The 18,541-nt window shown below is 37.6% G+C and overlaps 1 protein-coding gene across 1 annotated transcript in view; it reads right to left on the bottom strand.

Moving 5' to 3' along the window:
- Nucleotides 1-18,541, bottom strand: part of HECTD4 (HECT domain E3 ubiquitin protein ligase 4) — a 61,043-nt gene that overhangs the window by 21,489 nt on the left and 21,013 nt on the right. Inside the window, 29 exon segments of the mRNA XM_088525080.1 lie at nt 211-314; nt 964-1,079; nt 1,515-1,684; nt 2,088-2,258; nt 2,531-2,713; nt 3,412-3,547; nt 3,724-3,926; nt 4,597-4,678; nt 5,481-5,670; nt 5,987-6,267; nt 6,609-6,762; nt 7,147-7,331; nt 7,647-7,793; nt 8,286-8,452; nt 8,690-8,831; nt 8,974-9,109; nt 9,572-9,747; nt 10,341-10,429; nt 10,511-10,615; nt 10,774-10,966; nt 11,178-11,376; nt 11,379-11,410; nt 11,757-11,920; nt 12,636-12,740; nt 13,839-13,958; nt 15,463-15,661; nt 16,162-16,262; nt 16,568-16,721; nt 17,276-17,400. Coding sequence (XP_088381206.1) covers nt 211-314; nt 964-1,079; nt 1,515-1,684; nt 2,088-2,258; nt 2,531-2,713; nt 3,412-3,547; nt 3,724-3,926; nt 4,597-4,678; nt 5,481-5,670; nt 5,987-6,267; nt 6,609-6,762; nt 7,147-7,331; nt 7,647-7,793; nt 8,286-8,452; nt 8,690-8,831; nt 8,974-9,109; nt 9,572-9,747; nt 10,341-10,429; nt 10,511-10,615; nt 10,774-10,966; nt 11,178-11,376; nt 11,379-11,410; nt 11,757-11,920; nt 12,636-12,740; nt 13,839-13,958; nt 15,463-15,661; nt 16,162-16,262; nt 16,568-16,721; nt 17,276-17,400 — 4,329 coding nt within the window.

Raw genomic sequence — 18,541 nt, 5'->3', positions numbered from 1 at the left:
TTTTAATGAAATGCATCCTTAATATCGCACATGCAACTACCATAACTGCAATCACCACCAATCACATCCTATGACGTGAAATCACCACAAATTTAAATGTTTAAATAAAAACCAACCAGTTGGCTCCCACACCAGAGGCAGGCCCTCAGAATTCAATAGTTGGCTTCATTTGTGGTATGCCAGAAGATGCAGCACTATTTCTTTGCTCACCTGTCTTCTGTCTGCTTGGAGTGGAGGAGGAGGAGGGCGAGCACAGTCACGATACAGCATTCGTAACCTTTCACATTGCATTTCCACAACAAGGAGCCTCTCCCCTGTAACAACAAACCAAACCAAAAACGTTCATTCAGTCAGCAAGCTTATGACCCAGCAAAACGGTAGAATTTACATCTACTGACAAAAATGAAAACGGTCCCTTTCACACTGGAGAGCAAACTGAAATCCATCTCATTCCTACTCTAATATCCTTTGCTTCAGTCATTTTCTTCCCCAAGAGTCTCTGACATGTTCCTAAACTTGCTCTTGAACTAAGGCTTCTACTCAGCCCACTGCTTATCCTTAAACAAAAGGGAAAGGAGTCAAGAACTTAACAAAAGGAATATATGAAAGCCTTGTATAAATCACCAAAAAAAAATCAGAAATAGGAAACAATCATATCAAAGAATCTAGAGCAGGTTACACTAGAAGCAAGACCAATGAAGAGATTTTGGAAGCACAGCACCAAACATCTATTCCCATCTTCTGTGGTAATAGCATAGTTATGTTCTGGTTTAAACCTTATGCCTAATTTTTAAAAGATTTAGCCTGACTATTAGCTGCCTTTACATTAACAGCTGGAGCTATGCCAACCCACATTGAATTGTGCTATCATAAGCTTAGGCAGCTGGAGCACAAAACAAAGCAGTTTTAAAAGCTGAAACACTGAATATGACAGTAAAATGCAAGGATGTGTTGAATACCTACCGGGGCTGCACTCCTGTGCTACCAAATTAAGAACTTCTACAGCAGCTGGACACTGTTGAATAAATTCTTCACAGAATGAGCTGTCTTCTAATAGTTGAGCCATCACCAGGCATGCTCTTAATGAAAAAGCAATTTATATAACACATTACAAAAGTGCATGCTGAATTCAAAGTCATCTTCACATATATTAACTTTCAGACTACTTTTAAAGGAAGAATGCCACTCCATCTATTTGTCTGGCTGCTTAGCTATCTCTATTATCAAGGATTTCCACAACAGCACCTTTTCCCTGCTTCATAGCTTTTGCTCATACAAAGCATATGCTCAATGCATTTTACAGGAGGCATCTTGCTTTTGGTGCTTGTTTTAGCAACATGCAGACACTAAGCTTACTTATGGAAACAAAGACAATCTTAAACTCTTCCCTCCTGCCACAAGCCAATATTCAGAGAGTAAGAAAATAGGAAGATACACAGTTTTCATGAGCACATTCCACACAACATCACAAAAGATTGAAGTGCTGCACAAAAAAAAGCCCAACAAGAACTCACCTAGTTCTGATTTCAGCAAGAAGCCGGACCACTGCCATTACTGGAGTTGAGCCATCTCCTGTTGCAGGAAGTGAGGTGTGAATAGATAGACTTCCCTCCTGAGGAAGCAACATGGACTGGACTGCCTGTACTACCTTCTCAGTAATGGACAGTTTATGAAGAGGCAATGCCTGATGGTGGGGGGGGCACGGTAAAAAGTTAAATTCAAGTAGTTAGTTTCTAAGAAATGAGGGCGTTTTATTACCTGGAGTTAATTCTCATTTTGTACTATTACAAAAACAGCACCAAATACAAGCCATAAAAGAAAAAAAAAAAAAAAAAAAAAAAAAACACAGTATGCAATGGAACATCTTTAAGCACTGAAAGATGAATATCCATGTTACTTCGATGAGAACTTAAAAACAGTCATTGTTAAGAGATGTATAAAATAATGAGGCAAACTTTATAAGTCATCTTTAATCAAAGATGAAACAGGCCTTTAACATATTGCAGATTAATTGCCAGTATATTGTGACCAAAATAAATAAATAAAATCATATTATACTTAATATTGGATTCTTAAAACTACCGTACCTCAGATCTTGGAACACAGAGCCTAGATAATGGAATAGTTAACGTGTCTGATGCTTGTGAGGTCTTTCTACCGTCTACACTGGGAGGTGGAAATTTGACCGTTGCTATACCTTCTTGTTCATTAATAGATGCCACCACTCCAATGCTTCCCGCTATTCCTCTACCTAAAACCTATAATCAAAAAAGGTCTATATAAGGTTTAGAGCTTCACAAAAAAAATACCGAGTGTTTAAGAGGGTGCAACAACTCGACACAAAATTCCATCCGAGTATTCCGGCAAACTCGGAAATACTGCACAAGAGCAGTCTCCACAAGGAGTTTTGACACTGCCTCACATCTGCAGGCAATCAGCTACACTGCTCCACATATGCTAATGTGTGCAATACAATTGTCTAAAGCATCAAATTAATTTAAGGTATAAAATATAAAAGATGGTGAATTACCTGAACTTCAGAACCAATTTTAATTGTCTCTTTAAAGCCACCCAGGGCACACAGGGCAGCTACTGCCTGTCGAGCAATTCTTTGAAGTTTAGCAAGTTTCCTTCCGCTGCTACTCCCATTCTCCAAAATACTCTCTGCATATTTCCCAAGTTGTGGAATGTACATCAGAGCCCGAGACAGAACCTGAAGGTAGAAGGCAGAAATACCACATAATGACTTCAAAGCACAAATCAAACAAAAACCAACACCCCAAGCCTCCAGCCCACACACAGTCTCAGAAGAATTATTTTTGTTCTGGAAGAAAATTACATAACTCATCATATTCTGAATCCTCTGAAGGGTGAGAACCATCAAAGCCAGCTCCATTCCCTAATAATTCTTAAATCACAGAGATATATGTACTGTCTTAGGAAATCTTTTCTCAAAGACTTAGCCTAAGCAGCAGCTTATGTGCTACAGGATTTAAAAGAACATAAAAGTAAAGCACTACACTTTCCAGCCAGTATTTTAGATCTCAGAGGTCCAGGCAAAGAGGACTTATGGGCAAAGGGAGAATAACTACCTAAACAAACAGCATTATTAATTATTCAGAAGAATGACAAGTTACATTTGTGCTGAAAAATGACAGCGTATTCTTTATTGTTGGATTTTTGGGGGTTTATTTAAACCATCCCATGATGCCAAGCAAACACTGACTATTAGAAAGGGCAAAATTCAGTAAATGCTGATTATTAGTATTATTAACTGCTGTGCAGTTAAATATCCTTGATTGAAGAACAAATAGAATAGAAAAGACTACTCAAAAGACCGGCAATAATTCAGTTTTAAACTGCAGAGTACAGCTTGCTGTGCAATTTCACACTAATGCTCTGCTTGCTCACCTTTTCAGCAGTGGTTGTCCATATCTGAGCTGCATTCGATTCTGGTGCCATCAGCAAGCTATGCAGCAAAGCAATCACCTCTGCTGCCATGCTGTTTGCAACGTGACCACTGATAAACGGCCTCACAGGATCTGTCCTGTGCAAAGAGAGAACCATCGGACCATTAGTTTGTAAACAAGACAAGGAAAGATGCTTTAGTTGTTAGGAGCAATACACAACACAGAAAAAGGGAAGCTTATGAACTTCCAGATTATTTTCTATAGTGCTACAAATATATGGACAAGTAGAATCTACAGAATCAAAGTCACCTACCTGGCAAGCTCTGAATTCCTCTCCCTGCAGATCGAGGTTTGGGCAGTCTTCTTTTTGTCCCCAGTGGACAACCCACTAGTGGTTTCTGGATTGACTGTTTCTATGGGTGGCCCAACACTAACTATTAGACCAGACTGTGCCCACTTAGTTGCCTTTCGGAGCGCTGCAGCAGCTTCTTCTGTAATAACCTCACAGCAGCCGCTCTGAAAATGAAATTGCCACACAAGAGAAATACTAGTGTTACCTCTATTTGGCCACACTGTAAGATGCATTTAATGTTCTTCCCTCTGCATATGCAAAAGTATTATAAACGGATCCAAGCACCCTGTTTATGTACTAGTCACACTCACGAGACACACATTCTCTGCTTTTCCTTCTCATCTACAAGGATATCAGAGATCAATGTGGAGTCACTGTTTCTAGATATTCCATTCTTAGCTTAATGGTATCATTTCTCTCATTAAGAAAAAAAGATCCCCAAAACCAAACATAAGTATTTCTGGTGTAAACACTTGAGAAAATGTCTTAAAATGAATAGGAAGATTGAATTTAAATGTGTGCTTTAAAATCCATACTATGGCACTATATTAAATGCTTCTAAAAAGAGAATATTAAAGGTTCTCAACCATGGCCTACAATGGTTAGAGAATGCATTAGCTGAGATTCTTTTTCAGAATTTGCCACTATTTATACCAATAATTTATGCTAACATTTATATATATATATAAGCAATCTTTTTAAAAGGTTCTATAAAATAAAGCAAAATAGAGAACAATATTTAATAAAGGGTATTTAACATCAAGAACAAAATGGGTAGCCAGACAAAGTCTTCTGTTAAGGTGCTGAATAATTCCCTTTTATTCTGTTTCTTACTTTAGTCATGTCTCGATCCATTTTCACCACTTTCTCCATGTTGGCCCCAGTTCCTAGGCGGAATGGGCGACCTTCTGAGCTGCTATAAGAGTGAAAATAAAATGCATTAACTTTATTTTCACTGAGGAAAAAAAATGAACTATGTAGCCCCACTTTAATATAGCACATGTATTTTTAAGTGATTTCGAATAAACCCTTGCAGTTGAGAGTTGCTTAGCAATAATAGCAATACTCCATAGTATTATCCATATCCCATTAGCATTGTAATTTGCAAAAGGAATATGAGGAAGATTATTGGATGTATTTATTTTGCACATCCTCTCTCCCCTCCACTCCCATCACAAAAGTAATTAAATTCATTTTTACTGACCACAAGTGCCTAAGGGTTTTGAGTTAATCTTTCACCTAGGAACACCCAAGAGCTGCGTCTTTCAGTATCATTTTAAGGCACTGGTTCAGAAATGATTTGGAGCGAGGGGAGATGTGACAACAGCCAACATTATCACCTGCTGCATTCTGTGCTATTTGACATTTAGAAAACATAATAGCAAACGTATTATCCAAAGTGCGTGTTATCAAAAGCAAAGCTTTCAAAATCATTTTTGATAGCTCTTTATGTTAGTCTTACATAATCTCTAATATTGTAACAAGACCTTTAAATTTTTATGATGGAGCACCATTTTAGTAGCTATTTTTACATGATTTTTTGGCAGATTAAGATTTTTTATGTTCCTTATTATCTGTCAGTGACTATAACAGGATTGTGAAGACACTTTGCCTTCCCATGTATTATGTCTGGGATGCTTCAGCTGTAACACTAAAAATGAACATAAACAGAAATGCCTGAGTTGGTTGTTAATTCTAATCCACTGAGTTAAGATTACCTCAGTAATGGCTGAAGGACTTCATGAGATGATTGGTCTTCCCGTTTATGAATAAAAATAGAAAGTTTACCATCCACTGCCTCGCTTTCCTCTCCAGGATCTTTATCCCCTTTTATGGAATTTTTAGGGCTGGCTTTTGCCAAAGTAGTATCTGGTTCAGAAGCAGTCGGAGAAAGAACCGTCTGGCATCCTTGATGCAGAAAGGGGGAAAACAAAAGCATAAGGCAAGTACTTGTTTTGAAACCTGCTCCATTAACAAACTTTCTTAGCCTTGGAAATAATTACAAAGAAAAGTAACCCGCAGAACAACAAAAGAAACCCCTCATATCCTCAGATACATTAAAACACCACTGTGACACACATCTTAGAAAGTCATGTAACCTTTGAATACTGACATCTGACACAGCATTTTTCTACCTAAGCCTTCTGTTAACACAAGTGCTTTGCAAAAACATGACTTGCTTGGTAATTTCTCAAACTGGTCTGACATGGAAGGATGCCCGTACCTGGTACCACATAATCTGCAAGCTTTGCTAACAGCAGAGAGGCAATCTTGGAGGCCGGGTCACTGGGATCGTCCTGTTCACTGTTCAGAGAGGGTACAGAGTAACTCCAGGGAGGCAGTTCCACATTCCCACAGTCTTCAACACTCATGAGAGGAAGAGCAGCACGACACAACTGGAGGATTATGAGGACCAGCTTTGGAGAAGGACGCTGATCCAAGAGAAGTGACAGCAGCTTGGACACACAGGCTGGCTGGCTCAGGATTGCTTTGCCTATGTGACTCCTGAAAAGGGAAAAGACTCATATGAACTCCATTGGAAAAAAATCTGAATGTTTGATAATGTTCTTGAAATTAAAAATAAACAAAAATTGGTTACCTACAAGATTTAAAGACAACTACTCTATTTCTAACAAGCCTTATCTGGAGCCCTTCTTAAGCAACACCTGATAGCACTCAGAGACTAAGCATAAAGATCTAGTAAGTGTCAGTTTGTAGCCATGTTTTAGAATGGTTTTGAAAGTTATTTTCACTAATGTCAGCAGGAAAAAAAAATGTAAGAACTGCATTTATACATAGAAAACGCACACAAAAAGCAAAAACCTCCACAGACAAAAGCCTAGTACCTCGACAGGTCATTGAGAAGGCTGAGAACATCTTGAAGGGCATCGTTTCCTGCAGCTTGATTACCACAACACTCTGTTGCCCGGGCAAGGTGGTTGGTAAGCAGGCTGGAAACCTGACGAGCCAGACCAGAGTGAACAGCTTCTGTTGAACCACCTTTAAAGATAACACAAGATTATGCAATTGCAAACCACACAACCGAATGCATGCATCTACCAACCCCTTCCCACAAACAGAAGTCCAACAAAATTATTTTAATTTTGCTATAGTGCATTTATGTATAAACCAGAATAACAGCATAACAACAAACAAAATACTGAGTATCTATTTAAATAATTCTGCAAAATACACATCAGGAGAGGGAAAGAAAACTAATTAAATACTCCCTCCCATTTTTATATCCACTTTTGTGTTCTAAGAACTTGAATATTACTGTATTCAGTGGTGAGTGAATGCCCTATTTTAGAAACATTTTCCACTTCTCATGTATTTGCACAATTTTAAAGCCCACAATAGAAATATATTTGGCAGTAATCATACCTTCCTCCTTCTCCCATTCAACACACCGATTGGCTAGCACCTGGAAGGCAGCCCAAGCCATGGTGGCCACCTTCTGTTTCTTAGTCTGTTTTTCATTTGAACTGGATTCTGTCTGACTGCTTAAACTGCAGAGCCGGTCCATAAGCTGCACCAGGCCACTGCGCACCAAACACTTCTCTTCGCTCCTGTGTGAGAGGAGAAATTCAGGTTTTATCAACATCACTTGGCAGTCACTACCTACAGGCACAGAATAACCAGTATTTGCTGTTAATTCAGCAGGCTAATTACTTTACTTTGCAAAATTAGACAGTTCTGTCTCTCCATTGCCCTCCCGCACCAAAATCTGCCCTGGAAGAAAATCTGAACAGGATGTTCTCAGATACTCACCATCAAGAAGGAAAGTATGTTTATATTTTATAATGATTCTCCTTTTAAGGCTAAGCCTTTTCGAGGACAACCGTGGCTTCCTTTTACCCTTTCTGAAAAAAATAATTTCATACCTTGTGTAGGGTATAGTGCATAAGAGGCCAATGCTGTTTGCACAAGCAATGGGGTAGCGAGCACACAGCGAGACCACAGACGTCATCGTCTCTCCAAAAGCTTCCTGGACTTGTTCCACCATCCCACCACACGTGAGCTCTTCAATTCTGTTGGTAGTCAGACATTTGAAATCATGGCTTTCTAGGTTAAATGAAATGAAGAAACTTCCAAATACAGCTTCAGAAAATCCCAGCCGATTAAAAACAACTCATGGAAGATTTAGAGGCAAAATTCCAGGTTGATTATTTAATGCCTTCACATAAAATATGCATAAAGAAGATACTATTATACTTTTAGCTACAAGAGGGAAATTTAGCAACAAATGTGAGAAAATGAATGTAATAATAGTCAAGAAAATAACATACCCTAAATAAATAGTTGTGGATGCATCATCCCAATACAACAGGAAAATTCAATTAATTTTAAAAAATATATTGTTAAAAGTTATAGCCTTTTACTCTGCAACGACTAAGTTTGTTGTTGGAGGTACAGCTCTGAGAATTTCAGCCCTGACACTGAGTAAATGGCATTCCACCAAGACAAGCTGACTATCTTGTACAAAGACCCAAACATTTAGTTATTTGCAGAGGCAAACAAACCTTGGTCCTCCCTGAAGCACCATGGTCACGGGGCCTACAAGATGTGTCACACCACCCACCCGAACGGCCGCTGTCAGCAGCTCTCTCATGTGCACCAGCGCCTGCTTCCTCGTGTTGCCGCGACGCCACCGCGTCTGAGCAGCTAGCAGGAAACTGCTGCTTGAGACCTAGGAGAGATTTTTTGCTTTTTGTTAACGAGGCATAAACAAGACACACCTCTACCCAACGCAGAATTTGAAAATATAAGGATATATTAAGAATTTAGAATCATATAATCATAGAATGCTTAAGGTTGGAAGGGACCTCTAGAGGTCATCTAGTCCAACCCCTTGCAAAATTTAGTATATTTAGAATATTATATTCAGTATATTTAGAATATATTTAGTATATTTAGAATGACATACCGCTTGGTCAGGATTTGTTCCGATGAAAGCAAACAGCTGCCCCAATAAGACACTGTACGTGGGTTTATCTTTGCTATCCTCTATGGTCAGTGACTGAAGAAGAGTGAAGGAGCTGCTCCTGTGGCTGGTAACGTGGCGTCGCCTGTGAGAATACAGGATCATTAGACATGGCAGCTGGAAGCTAATCCAGGGAAAACGATGGGCTACATCTGCAAAGTTTATGAGCATTTTAAAAACATGGTGCACGCTACTTAAAACAGCTCAGTGGCATAAATGCTCTGTACCTTTGGCTCGATCTAGCAAACTCAAGATCTTCATTGCCGATCATTTCTAAGTCAGATGGTGCTGACATACTGCGCAGAAAGACAGGCTGGCGCACGGCGTGAGATATCACCTTCGTCTCAGATGCTGACTTACAAGCTGCAACATTATAGAACAGGAAAGCAAGTCACACCTAGTCTAGGAGGTTATTTACAAACTGTTAAAATCATTCCAGTGCACACTGCAGTAAAAATTCCAAGACAGGATGGGGGGGAACACATGCTAAGCAAGAATTTGCAGATCAATTCAGAGGGCTTTCCTGTTTTCTTGTCATGCGTTCTCAAGTATTATTTCAAATTAGCCTTTTTATTTCAGTAATTCACGAGATTAAATTTCAAATCCCACAAATTATGATGAGAAGCTTAATTACTATCAATACAATAATTAGAAAAAAGGGCTCCATTTCATTCACTGTAAATTAGTTAGTTTGATTGGAAAAGTTAACAGAACTACTTAATTTTAAATGAAAGGAAGAAGAGAAAAAGAATGATTTAGAATAGACCAAATAACTTTAGAAATAAGTGTACAGTGCTAGTATTTAGATTTATTATTTATTCATACCTGGGGTTTCTGTAGGGGTACCAGATATACTTCTTGTGATACCAGACTGCGCTGCAATCGTGACATGCAGTAACAACTCTGCTCTATTCATCAAGCTCTTAACTAATGTTTTTGTTTTAGCAAGGGGATGAGACGACTTCTGTATCAGTGAATTCACCTCTTGGAAAAACTTCTCCCTGAAATCACGAAAGAAAAAAAATTAAAGCAATAAACTCAATTACGTTTTAAAGCCTACTGAAATCAGGTCTTATTGTGAGAAAAGTCACTGTAAAAAAAGGTAGGCCCCTTGTAGCCTCCTGCTATTCTCTATGAATACAAAGTAGAAAACAACAAAAAATGAAATAATTAAGGCCTCTGTTAAATAGTCAATAACCAAGTACCAACACTAATATACTAGAAAAAAATGTTTCTACTGATTTAATTAGATATTGTGAGGCAGATAGAAAAAAACAAGGTATTTATATTCCCAATTAGAAGATCATCTGAACTTCCCTATTCTCATAGTCTGTTTCTTTTTTTTCCCTATAGATTTACCAGCTTTTTAAAGAAATTAGAATATGAAACATTTTCAAAACTACCACCAGCTTCTTTTTCATACCACTAAGTGCTGCAGGTACAGTAAGAGATTTAAGTACATATTTCTGTTCGTTTTTATGTGTGCATGCAACTTTAACTCTGCAAATGAACCCACTGAAATTCCACAGCTGCTTAAATTTGCCCATCTTTAAGTTCCTTGCTTAAACGGCACACTCCACATCCAACCACTAACCTTAATGCCAGGACTACGTTCTCAAGATCACTTCCATCAAAAGAAACTTCTTTCATTGAACACAGAAGCTCCAGTTCTTTCATCTTGCTCTAGTCAAAGGGAAGAAAAAGAATGAACATGTACTGAGAGCATCCTGAAGTGTGAACACATATGCTAGCAACAGAGCTTACCTCATTGAAGTGATAGTCATAGAAGAAAGGAACATTGTTCTCCAGCTTCCCATGTATGGCATCATATACCTCATTCTGCCATTTCTGTTCCAGCTCAGCTACACTCTAATAAAGAAATAAAAATAGCATTTATTGCAATTGTTCATCCTCACAAGATTAAAAAAAAGAAATTCCAGTGCATTTTGCATTTGTTTCTGAAATGCTATTATAAGTCTATATTCTCAAAAAACAAACAAACAAGTTGGGTGTTATTTCCTTTTTACCTGTAATTGTCTCTCCATGGCATTAAGCTTCTTAAAAGTCTCTCCCATAATTTTGCAAAGTAAATCATATTCCTCGGCATGTTCTTCCTGATACTGGAAATTTATCAAAGACTGGAGAGCATCAACCAAATTCAAATGCTTAATCACACACGAAACCACCATCTCCTCCATTACTTCTGGCTGAATCACTTCCCTAGGGTTACAGGTAAAGCCAAACTGATTAGGCAAGAATAAATGGCACACTTTGACAAATCATATTTACAGCTACCTAGATGTTGCATTCACAAACAAGTAGTCACAGAATATCAAATGCTTACCAAACTGAAATCCTTGCCATTGCCTTAATTCACTTATTTTGCCACCAAATTTTTCAAACAAAACAGCTTGAAACAATGACTACTTACTTTATACTAGGTCTAAACTGAGGCCGAGCACGTCCTGAAATCTCCCTGAGTTTTATCATGATTCCTGGAGGCAGCCTAATCCTAGGCAGATCAAAATAGTGTCCCACAGGAGGCACCAGAACATCAGAAGGATATGTGAATTCTCGATCTTCATCTATAGTAAGAGGCAACGGAGATGGACTTGGTGTAAGGGCTGGGATATGACGCCATTAGCCTCCACTTGCCACTGGCATCTGGAAAGATAAATCAATAAAAGAGCAGCTGAAAAGGACTGTGGGTTCTTCCTAACACCTCTCACATTCTAAAAGATATATTAGTCAGCAAGAAACTACCAAAGCACTTGATGCAGCCTTATTTTGTAGCACAGCAATCATGACTTGTACCAAACACGGTCTAATCCTTCTCTGTTTACTTAGCTCTAAAAAACAGAACCTCTGTCCTCTAGATTACTTCTTTAGGTTTAGCCATGACCAAGCTGTGAAAAAACTCTGCACAAGAAGCTATTTTGTGCTAAAACACACAAGCACACATGAGAACTCAGATAAAAGAAGTTTTTGCTTGCTTGTTTTGTTTTTTTACCTTTGCAATAGTTTAGATCTTAAGAGTTCTTGACAGGTTTCTTCATCTTTGGTAATTTCTGGTCCGTTGTATAATATTCGTAGCATAGAGCAAGCTAACACAGAAAGGCCAAGTGCCAGGTCCACTAAGAATGGCAAGCCTCCTGACACATCCTCTGAAGACTCCTGTGGTAGGAATAAGTTGCAGCAGTTAATCAACTAGGAAGTCATTCTCATCTATTTCAAAACAAGACATCAATCTTACACAGAGGGATACTGAAAAAAATGCTTTAACAATTAAAAGCAATTGCTTTGACAACTAAAAATATAAGAATATATAAAAACAAGTCAAGATAAGAAGGAAGGGATTTGGACATCAATTCCCTGAACAACAAACAAAAATCCTCCCCAAGTAAAATTATTTTTGGTTCCATTAGTCCTCAGCTTGCAGATCTGCCATCTTGCAGATCTAGTCTTAGCTTCCAGTCTGTAGCTCCTCTACAAACTGGAATCCTCATTTCCTCCTTCACTCTCCGATTCCTGGTTGTTAGAAGGCACCAAGGCACCCAAAGAGCTCCTCATCTACAGGCAGCAGTGACCTTGTCCAAGTCCAGTGCCAATGACAAGGGACAGATATGTCACACTAGGTAACGTTTTTCTAAAACCCTAAATTATACAGAGTGCCACAAGGTACTACTGGCTAAGGAAGCAAAATGTTTAAAACTTAAGTCCTTTACATTATAAAGAGACTTTTGCTATACGGTTAAAACAAGCTACTACTGTTGTAAATTTCATAGGTGAATTTCATCTTTGATGCACATTTCTGCTCGATATAGGGTATGTAAAAGAGAAAATAAATCTAAGCTGAACCTCTCCCATGGAATCTGTCACGTCAGAGTACCTGTGCTCGAACAGTGCAAGCAAAGCCCCACATGGCTTTGTCGGGAGTGTTGTGCTCACGGCCACTCCGCATTTCGAAGGAGAAGGTGACTGTATCTCCTTCCACCTTAAAATTTCAAAGAGGAGGAGGGAAGGGAAAAAAAAAGAAAAAGAAAAGAAAAAAATCATTTAAGAATTGAGGTAAACAAGTAAGCTTTTCATTAAAGTGGCTTATTTTATGGATTAATTTTTTAAATTGACTGTTTTTATCTCCAATTATATACATTGATTAAAGATCCTTCTCTTTCTTTTCTTAGGGGTATCTTTCAGTGGACCATTCAGTTTTAATTCTGCTGCTGGCTAACTACAGTAAAACAAATAAAAATGCAGTTGTGTAACAGAAATTTGAATTTATGAAGTCAGTCTATGTTACTTGGGTTTAATTTTCATCAGAAAGCTTTCTTTATTCTTCTGCGAATACAAGCAATGATCAACAGTTCTTTTCTTGAAGGTGGGAAGACAGACAAGCTCTTCAAGGAGGGGAGAATGTTAATGTTAATAGAAGATGTGGCTAATAGAACAATACAAAATTATTTCTTAAAACCATCACTTTTGAACACTGGTGTGTTGGAATGAAATTGCTTTCCAATTTATTACTCCTTGTTCTCCTTTTTCAGGATTTTTTTTTCTGTTACGAATATTAGCCAAGTTTTAGTAGGGGATGATGTAGCACCACAAATATATTAGAAATACAGGATTGCATAAAATCTAAGGGAATGTATTGAACAAAGTTTCTGAGGGAGTTTACACCTTCAGCCTATCTGAGGGTATATAAAGTTATGAAAAGTTGTTATATCTACTAATTGTTATATTTGTGGACTATCTTAAAAACAATAATTCCTCTGGCATTTAAGTCTCAGAGTCAGTAAGAACTCCTCCTATGAGTTCTCATGAGAACAGTAGTGTTGTTAAAAGCACCAGGACTGGAACATACCAATAATGAATGAATTCCAGAAAGACATAACAAAATAATCTCAAAGAATAACACGCATAATATACAAATGAGTTTAACACTATTCCCCAACGACATAAGAGTCTACTTCAGATCTCATCATGATAAGCATACATTTAAAAGCTTGGATTTCATTTAGGGTTAAAATGATCTCTGCATGAATTCCAAAGGAGACTTTTCTACGTGAAAGATTTTTGGATTATAATACTGTACCTTTACTAAGTCTTTCGGCCAACCAGTTCCTAAGACACTACGGCTGCCATATCCCAGTGTATTGCCTCCATACTCAGCAACCTTCCTACTGTTTGTGTTAGGACCAGCATAGATCACCAACTTCAAAACATAAAATACACTGTTAGACTGTAAGAGAAAAACAAGAAAAGCTAATAATAATAATAATACTTAGCACTTACACCGCGCTTCATGTTTTCAAAGCGCTTTATTAACATTAACAAGTCCTCACAACAGCCCTGTGAGGTGAGTAGGCAAGTATTATTATCCCCATTTTACAGATGGGGAAACTGAGGCAGGGAGGGAGTTGAGATTCTTTGCCCAAGGTCACACCATTCAACAGCAGAACTGGAAGCAGCAAACAGGAATCCTCCTTTCCAGTTCTCATGCTAAGCTCATTAGAGCACATTGCCTCTCTAACCCCAGGATTGATCCTGCTCCCTTTGAAGTCAATGTTTTGCCAGTGACTTCAGTGGGAACATGATGAGGCCCAAAGGTTTCTTGTAACAAGTACTAGTTACTAGTACTAGTAACATAACTAGTAACATAAATATTAACATGTTTGTTCATAAGAAAAGCTAATGAGTCAGTATCACAGGACTTGTTCTATGTTGAAAAATACAGAGCAACAATTAGCAAATACCACAAATACAAATAGTTCTCTGATTTTTTTTAAAGGCAGTATTAGTTGCATTCTTGAAGTTTAGGATACTTCATATAATCCATACTAATCCAGTTCATATTAATCCATATAAACAAGCCATTTAACATCAGGGAAAAAACAAAAAAAAAAAATAAAAGAGAAGCTTTTCGAGTTCTGCCCATTTTAAGCAAACCGTGCTGATCTACAAAGGACACAGCTAGGTGAAAATCTGAGAAATAAGGAAAATGGGACAAAAACAAAAAGCAAAAGGATGGCAAACATTTAGAATCTGTGTCATCATGAAATGGATGTAAAAACCTTGAGGAGCTGGTATGAATTTATGAGCAAAAAAATTCTGGAGGACACTACAGTTCTCCTGTACCACAGCCACCACTACTGCCTCACATCTTTGGTGAAAATTCCTGATTAAGTCTTAACTCTTAATGGAAAGCCCCTATAACTGATGAGTTTTAAACAGAGACAGAATCAACAGATTTATCTTCTGAAACAATATACTGGAAGACTTAAGCACATACTCTTTTTGAACTATTTTGGTCTAAGTTAAAGATGAACGAGGAGATATCACACTTTCACCTCCCTGCCTTTTCAAGTCAACACTCGTTGTGTATTTTCTATCATTTAGCTATTGTAGTTATCTTACATTCACCAAGGTGAAACTCAAAAGTTTCTTTGAAGAGTTTTGACACTTGTGCAGCATCAATCATCTCCCTGCATCACTATATTCTAGACCTTTGGAATAACTAGACTGTGGCATTGCAGTGTACAATAACAAGCTGTTGTCAGTAAAAACTTCCACATTATCCTCAACACTGAAGGTATGGTGCCATGAAAAATGAAAAGCGTTCCTGACAAAAATGCACAAGAAATAAAATAAAATAAAGTTAACGAAATTAATAACAAAAAAGATGTAAAGAAAATTTCTCTGAATTGGCTATTGCTTACCTTATCATAATCATATTGTGAAGAACATCTGTTGTCAAATCTAAGATACAAACAGCGGGCTCCTGGGATATGAACAGTTTCTTTAAATTTATAGTTATCCCTGACAGGATGAACTGTTTCTACAGTCTTCCCAGCAGCCCAAGGAGCTGGGATCTTCAAACCCGTAAGAAAACCTGGTTCTTCTTTCTCTTCCAGCATTCTGAAACAATAGTGAAATTCAACAATATAGTCCTGGAATTCAATACACAGATTTGTACTATATATTCAAATATACTATATACACAAATTCTGCAACACTGCAAATAGGAAAAAAATCTAACTTAAACAAAACTTGCTTATCATAACTGTTTTTAAGTAGAAGCTGTACAACTTTGAGTTAAGACTAAGGATTTTGATCCAGGACTTAAAACTGTTACTCTTACCCTTACTGAAACAATATTGTAAAGGCTTAAGCTATCGTGGATCTCATGCTGCTAGAGTAGTTTTATTTTCTCATGAAGATCTTCCTTAGTCTAGTTCACTGTTATAAGATGATTAATTATCCTTTATAAAGCTTTTTTTAATCTCAAAGTCAAATTTACAGACCAATACAATTTTGTCTTTGAGGTCATTGCCTTAAGATTTATCCTACAACAAAGGTCAAACCAACATCAGAGAATATTTTATCCCATGAAAAGACACAAACATTCAGCACATCACCTCTCATCAGGTAACAGCTTGCCCTTCTGCTCTGAAGCACCAGTAGGGGAACTGTGCAGTTCTGAGAAAACTGGAGACTGGGTTTTAAGCAACAGGGCAGTCTGTATCACAAAACGTAGTGTTAGAAATATGCAAACAGCAACTCATTTTAAGAATCTCAGTACTGAAACATATTAATAATTAAATTGTATGTTGTTAATGTAAATTAATATCTTTTTAATGTAGTATATTAAATTTGACTTGGTAGAACAGCTAGTATTAGCTTCTGTCACGAGCTGCTGAGCAATTCTTGAGCCACAAGTTGTGAATCACTTAGTGCAGACAACTGACCAACATTTACAGCATTTTAGAACATGCATAAAACATCTTTTTCCTTTGTAGACAACTGCTCATGTGAAGGCCATACCTGACTTGTATAAAGAACAAGCTGCACCAGCTGAGGCATCAAGGCATCAGCCATGGTTAATGTTTGTAAATTTGGATGCATCAGGGACGTCAAGAGGACAGGAAGCAGATGACCAAGCATAGTGGCCTTTGTAATTTGTTCCAGACCTTTTAATCTGCAAGAAAATTCAAGGTTTATATAGTAACAGCTATTTTCACAGATCATCATTACTGTTTTTAAAGACAACTGCTTAATCTTCCAACAGACTGTGCAAGTAAATAATTCAAAGTTCAGCAGAGAACTTTGCTGTGTTAAACTTTGCTCTGAGCTGTGCTCAGAGTGTGTTAAACAATATTTGGAAAACATTAAGTTTCTCCAAGGTGACATGAGTTAAAAAGGTCCATCTTACTAAAATATTCTTAGCTGACAAAATACCTATTGTTTCCAGTATCTCTGCTTCTAAGTACTATTGGAAGTGACTAAAAACTTACAAACTTGAGCTTATATTAATCTGTAGCTTATCAAACTAGTACTGAAATGGAAAGTCTGTTTCTCAAAGCTTCAGCAGAAGTGCTGAAATAAGAAACACTATATGCTATAGTAAGAAACACATTCAAAGCTTGTGTGTGAAGTTACATATTAAAAGATATTTCATTTTCCTTCCGCTTACAGAAGTTGCAACAAACAACAGTTTGCTGTTTGGAAGCACATCATTCACACCTGTCTTACCTTTGCTCTCTATCAGAAATGTCGCTGTTTATTAGTGCTGTAGTGACTTGTTGCAGCATTTCTAGAACTTCATCGCACCCCATCAAAATTTGTGTCGCAAGTGACAAAATGCTGGTCTTTAGTTCCTAGGTACAAAAAGTTTATAGGATGCTTAAATTCTTAGAGACTAATAATAATAAAAACACAACTGAATGAAAGGATGGTATTTCTAAATTAAAATAATGATAATGTGACCTGGCAGGCCTGCAGCAGTAGATTCATCCAAGACTTAAATTTGATTAATGCTAAGCCCCCAAGTGCTGGGAGAAACTAGGTGCATATTACGGGATGCACGTCCAGTTTCTAGAGGGAAGGAATCCCCAGTCCAGCACAGGAGAGCAGCTGTTAGCCAGCCAAGGCACAGCATTGGTGACAGAATGTCCTAGCAGGTATGAGGATCACTGTAAAGAGAGAAACTGAACAATGAAAACATGGGTGAATAGTGAGACAAGGATAGTACATTTAGCATTTACTCAGCAACTCTCAACAAGTAACTGTAACTTCATCAGATTATGAGCAAACACACACACACCCACACACAAAAATAAATAAACAGCTTAGCAAACTATACTAGAAGTTCAGAAGTTAACAGTATTATAAAAGAATAATAATAATAAAAACTATTAAAAACAGCCTACATGCTGGGATAAACCTGGCTTGTATGAATACATTCTAGCTGTAGTAATAAATATGACACCAGTTTTATAAACCTTACATCAACAAAAATATCACTGTTCTTGAACCTTGTCTCCTCACAGTTCCCTTGCCACAAACACTGAAAAAAGGGCATCAGTGACTTCACACTATTTCAGACAACAGGAGGAAGAGAGCTCTACCTAAGCTTTGTAGTTAGAAAATCTGAAGTCAATAAAGCAGGACAGACAAAACAAACCATTTTCTATCTAAATCTGAATAATTATTGTTTCCATGTCCGTCTTGGAGGAGGAGGAACATGCACACAACTTCATGGCATGTAAATTTTCTGACAATCACACATGAATTAAAATACATTTAAAATTGCATTATATAGATTTGGGAAAGGAAGCATTTGCTCACTGACAACAGAGAAATCAAACTTGAATACTGAACCTAGAACAACCACTGACTCTAGCTGAAGAGCAGGAAAACCCTGTCCAGCCTAATCTAACTAAACCAAGAGGAAAAGAGCTGATATCACAGGTAGAACATACTGCAGAAACAGAGGTGGTAGAGGAACTTTGACTGTAG

This window comes from Tinamus guttatus, unplaced genomic scaffold (genome assembly GCF_059628265.1).
Source record: "Tinamus guttatus ecotype Peru unplaced genomic scaffold, ASM5962826v1 Tinamus_guttatus_pri_ptg000223l, whole genome shotgun sequence".
NCBI lineage: Eukaryota > Metazoa > Chordata > Aves > Tinamiformes > Tinamidae > Tinamus > Tinamus guttatus.
Note: the sequence above shows the minus strand (reverse complement) of the source record. Positions and strands in the feature narration are given on the sequence as shown.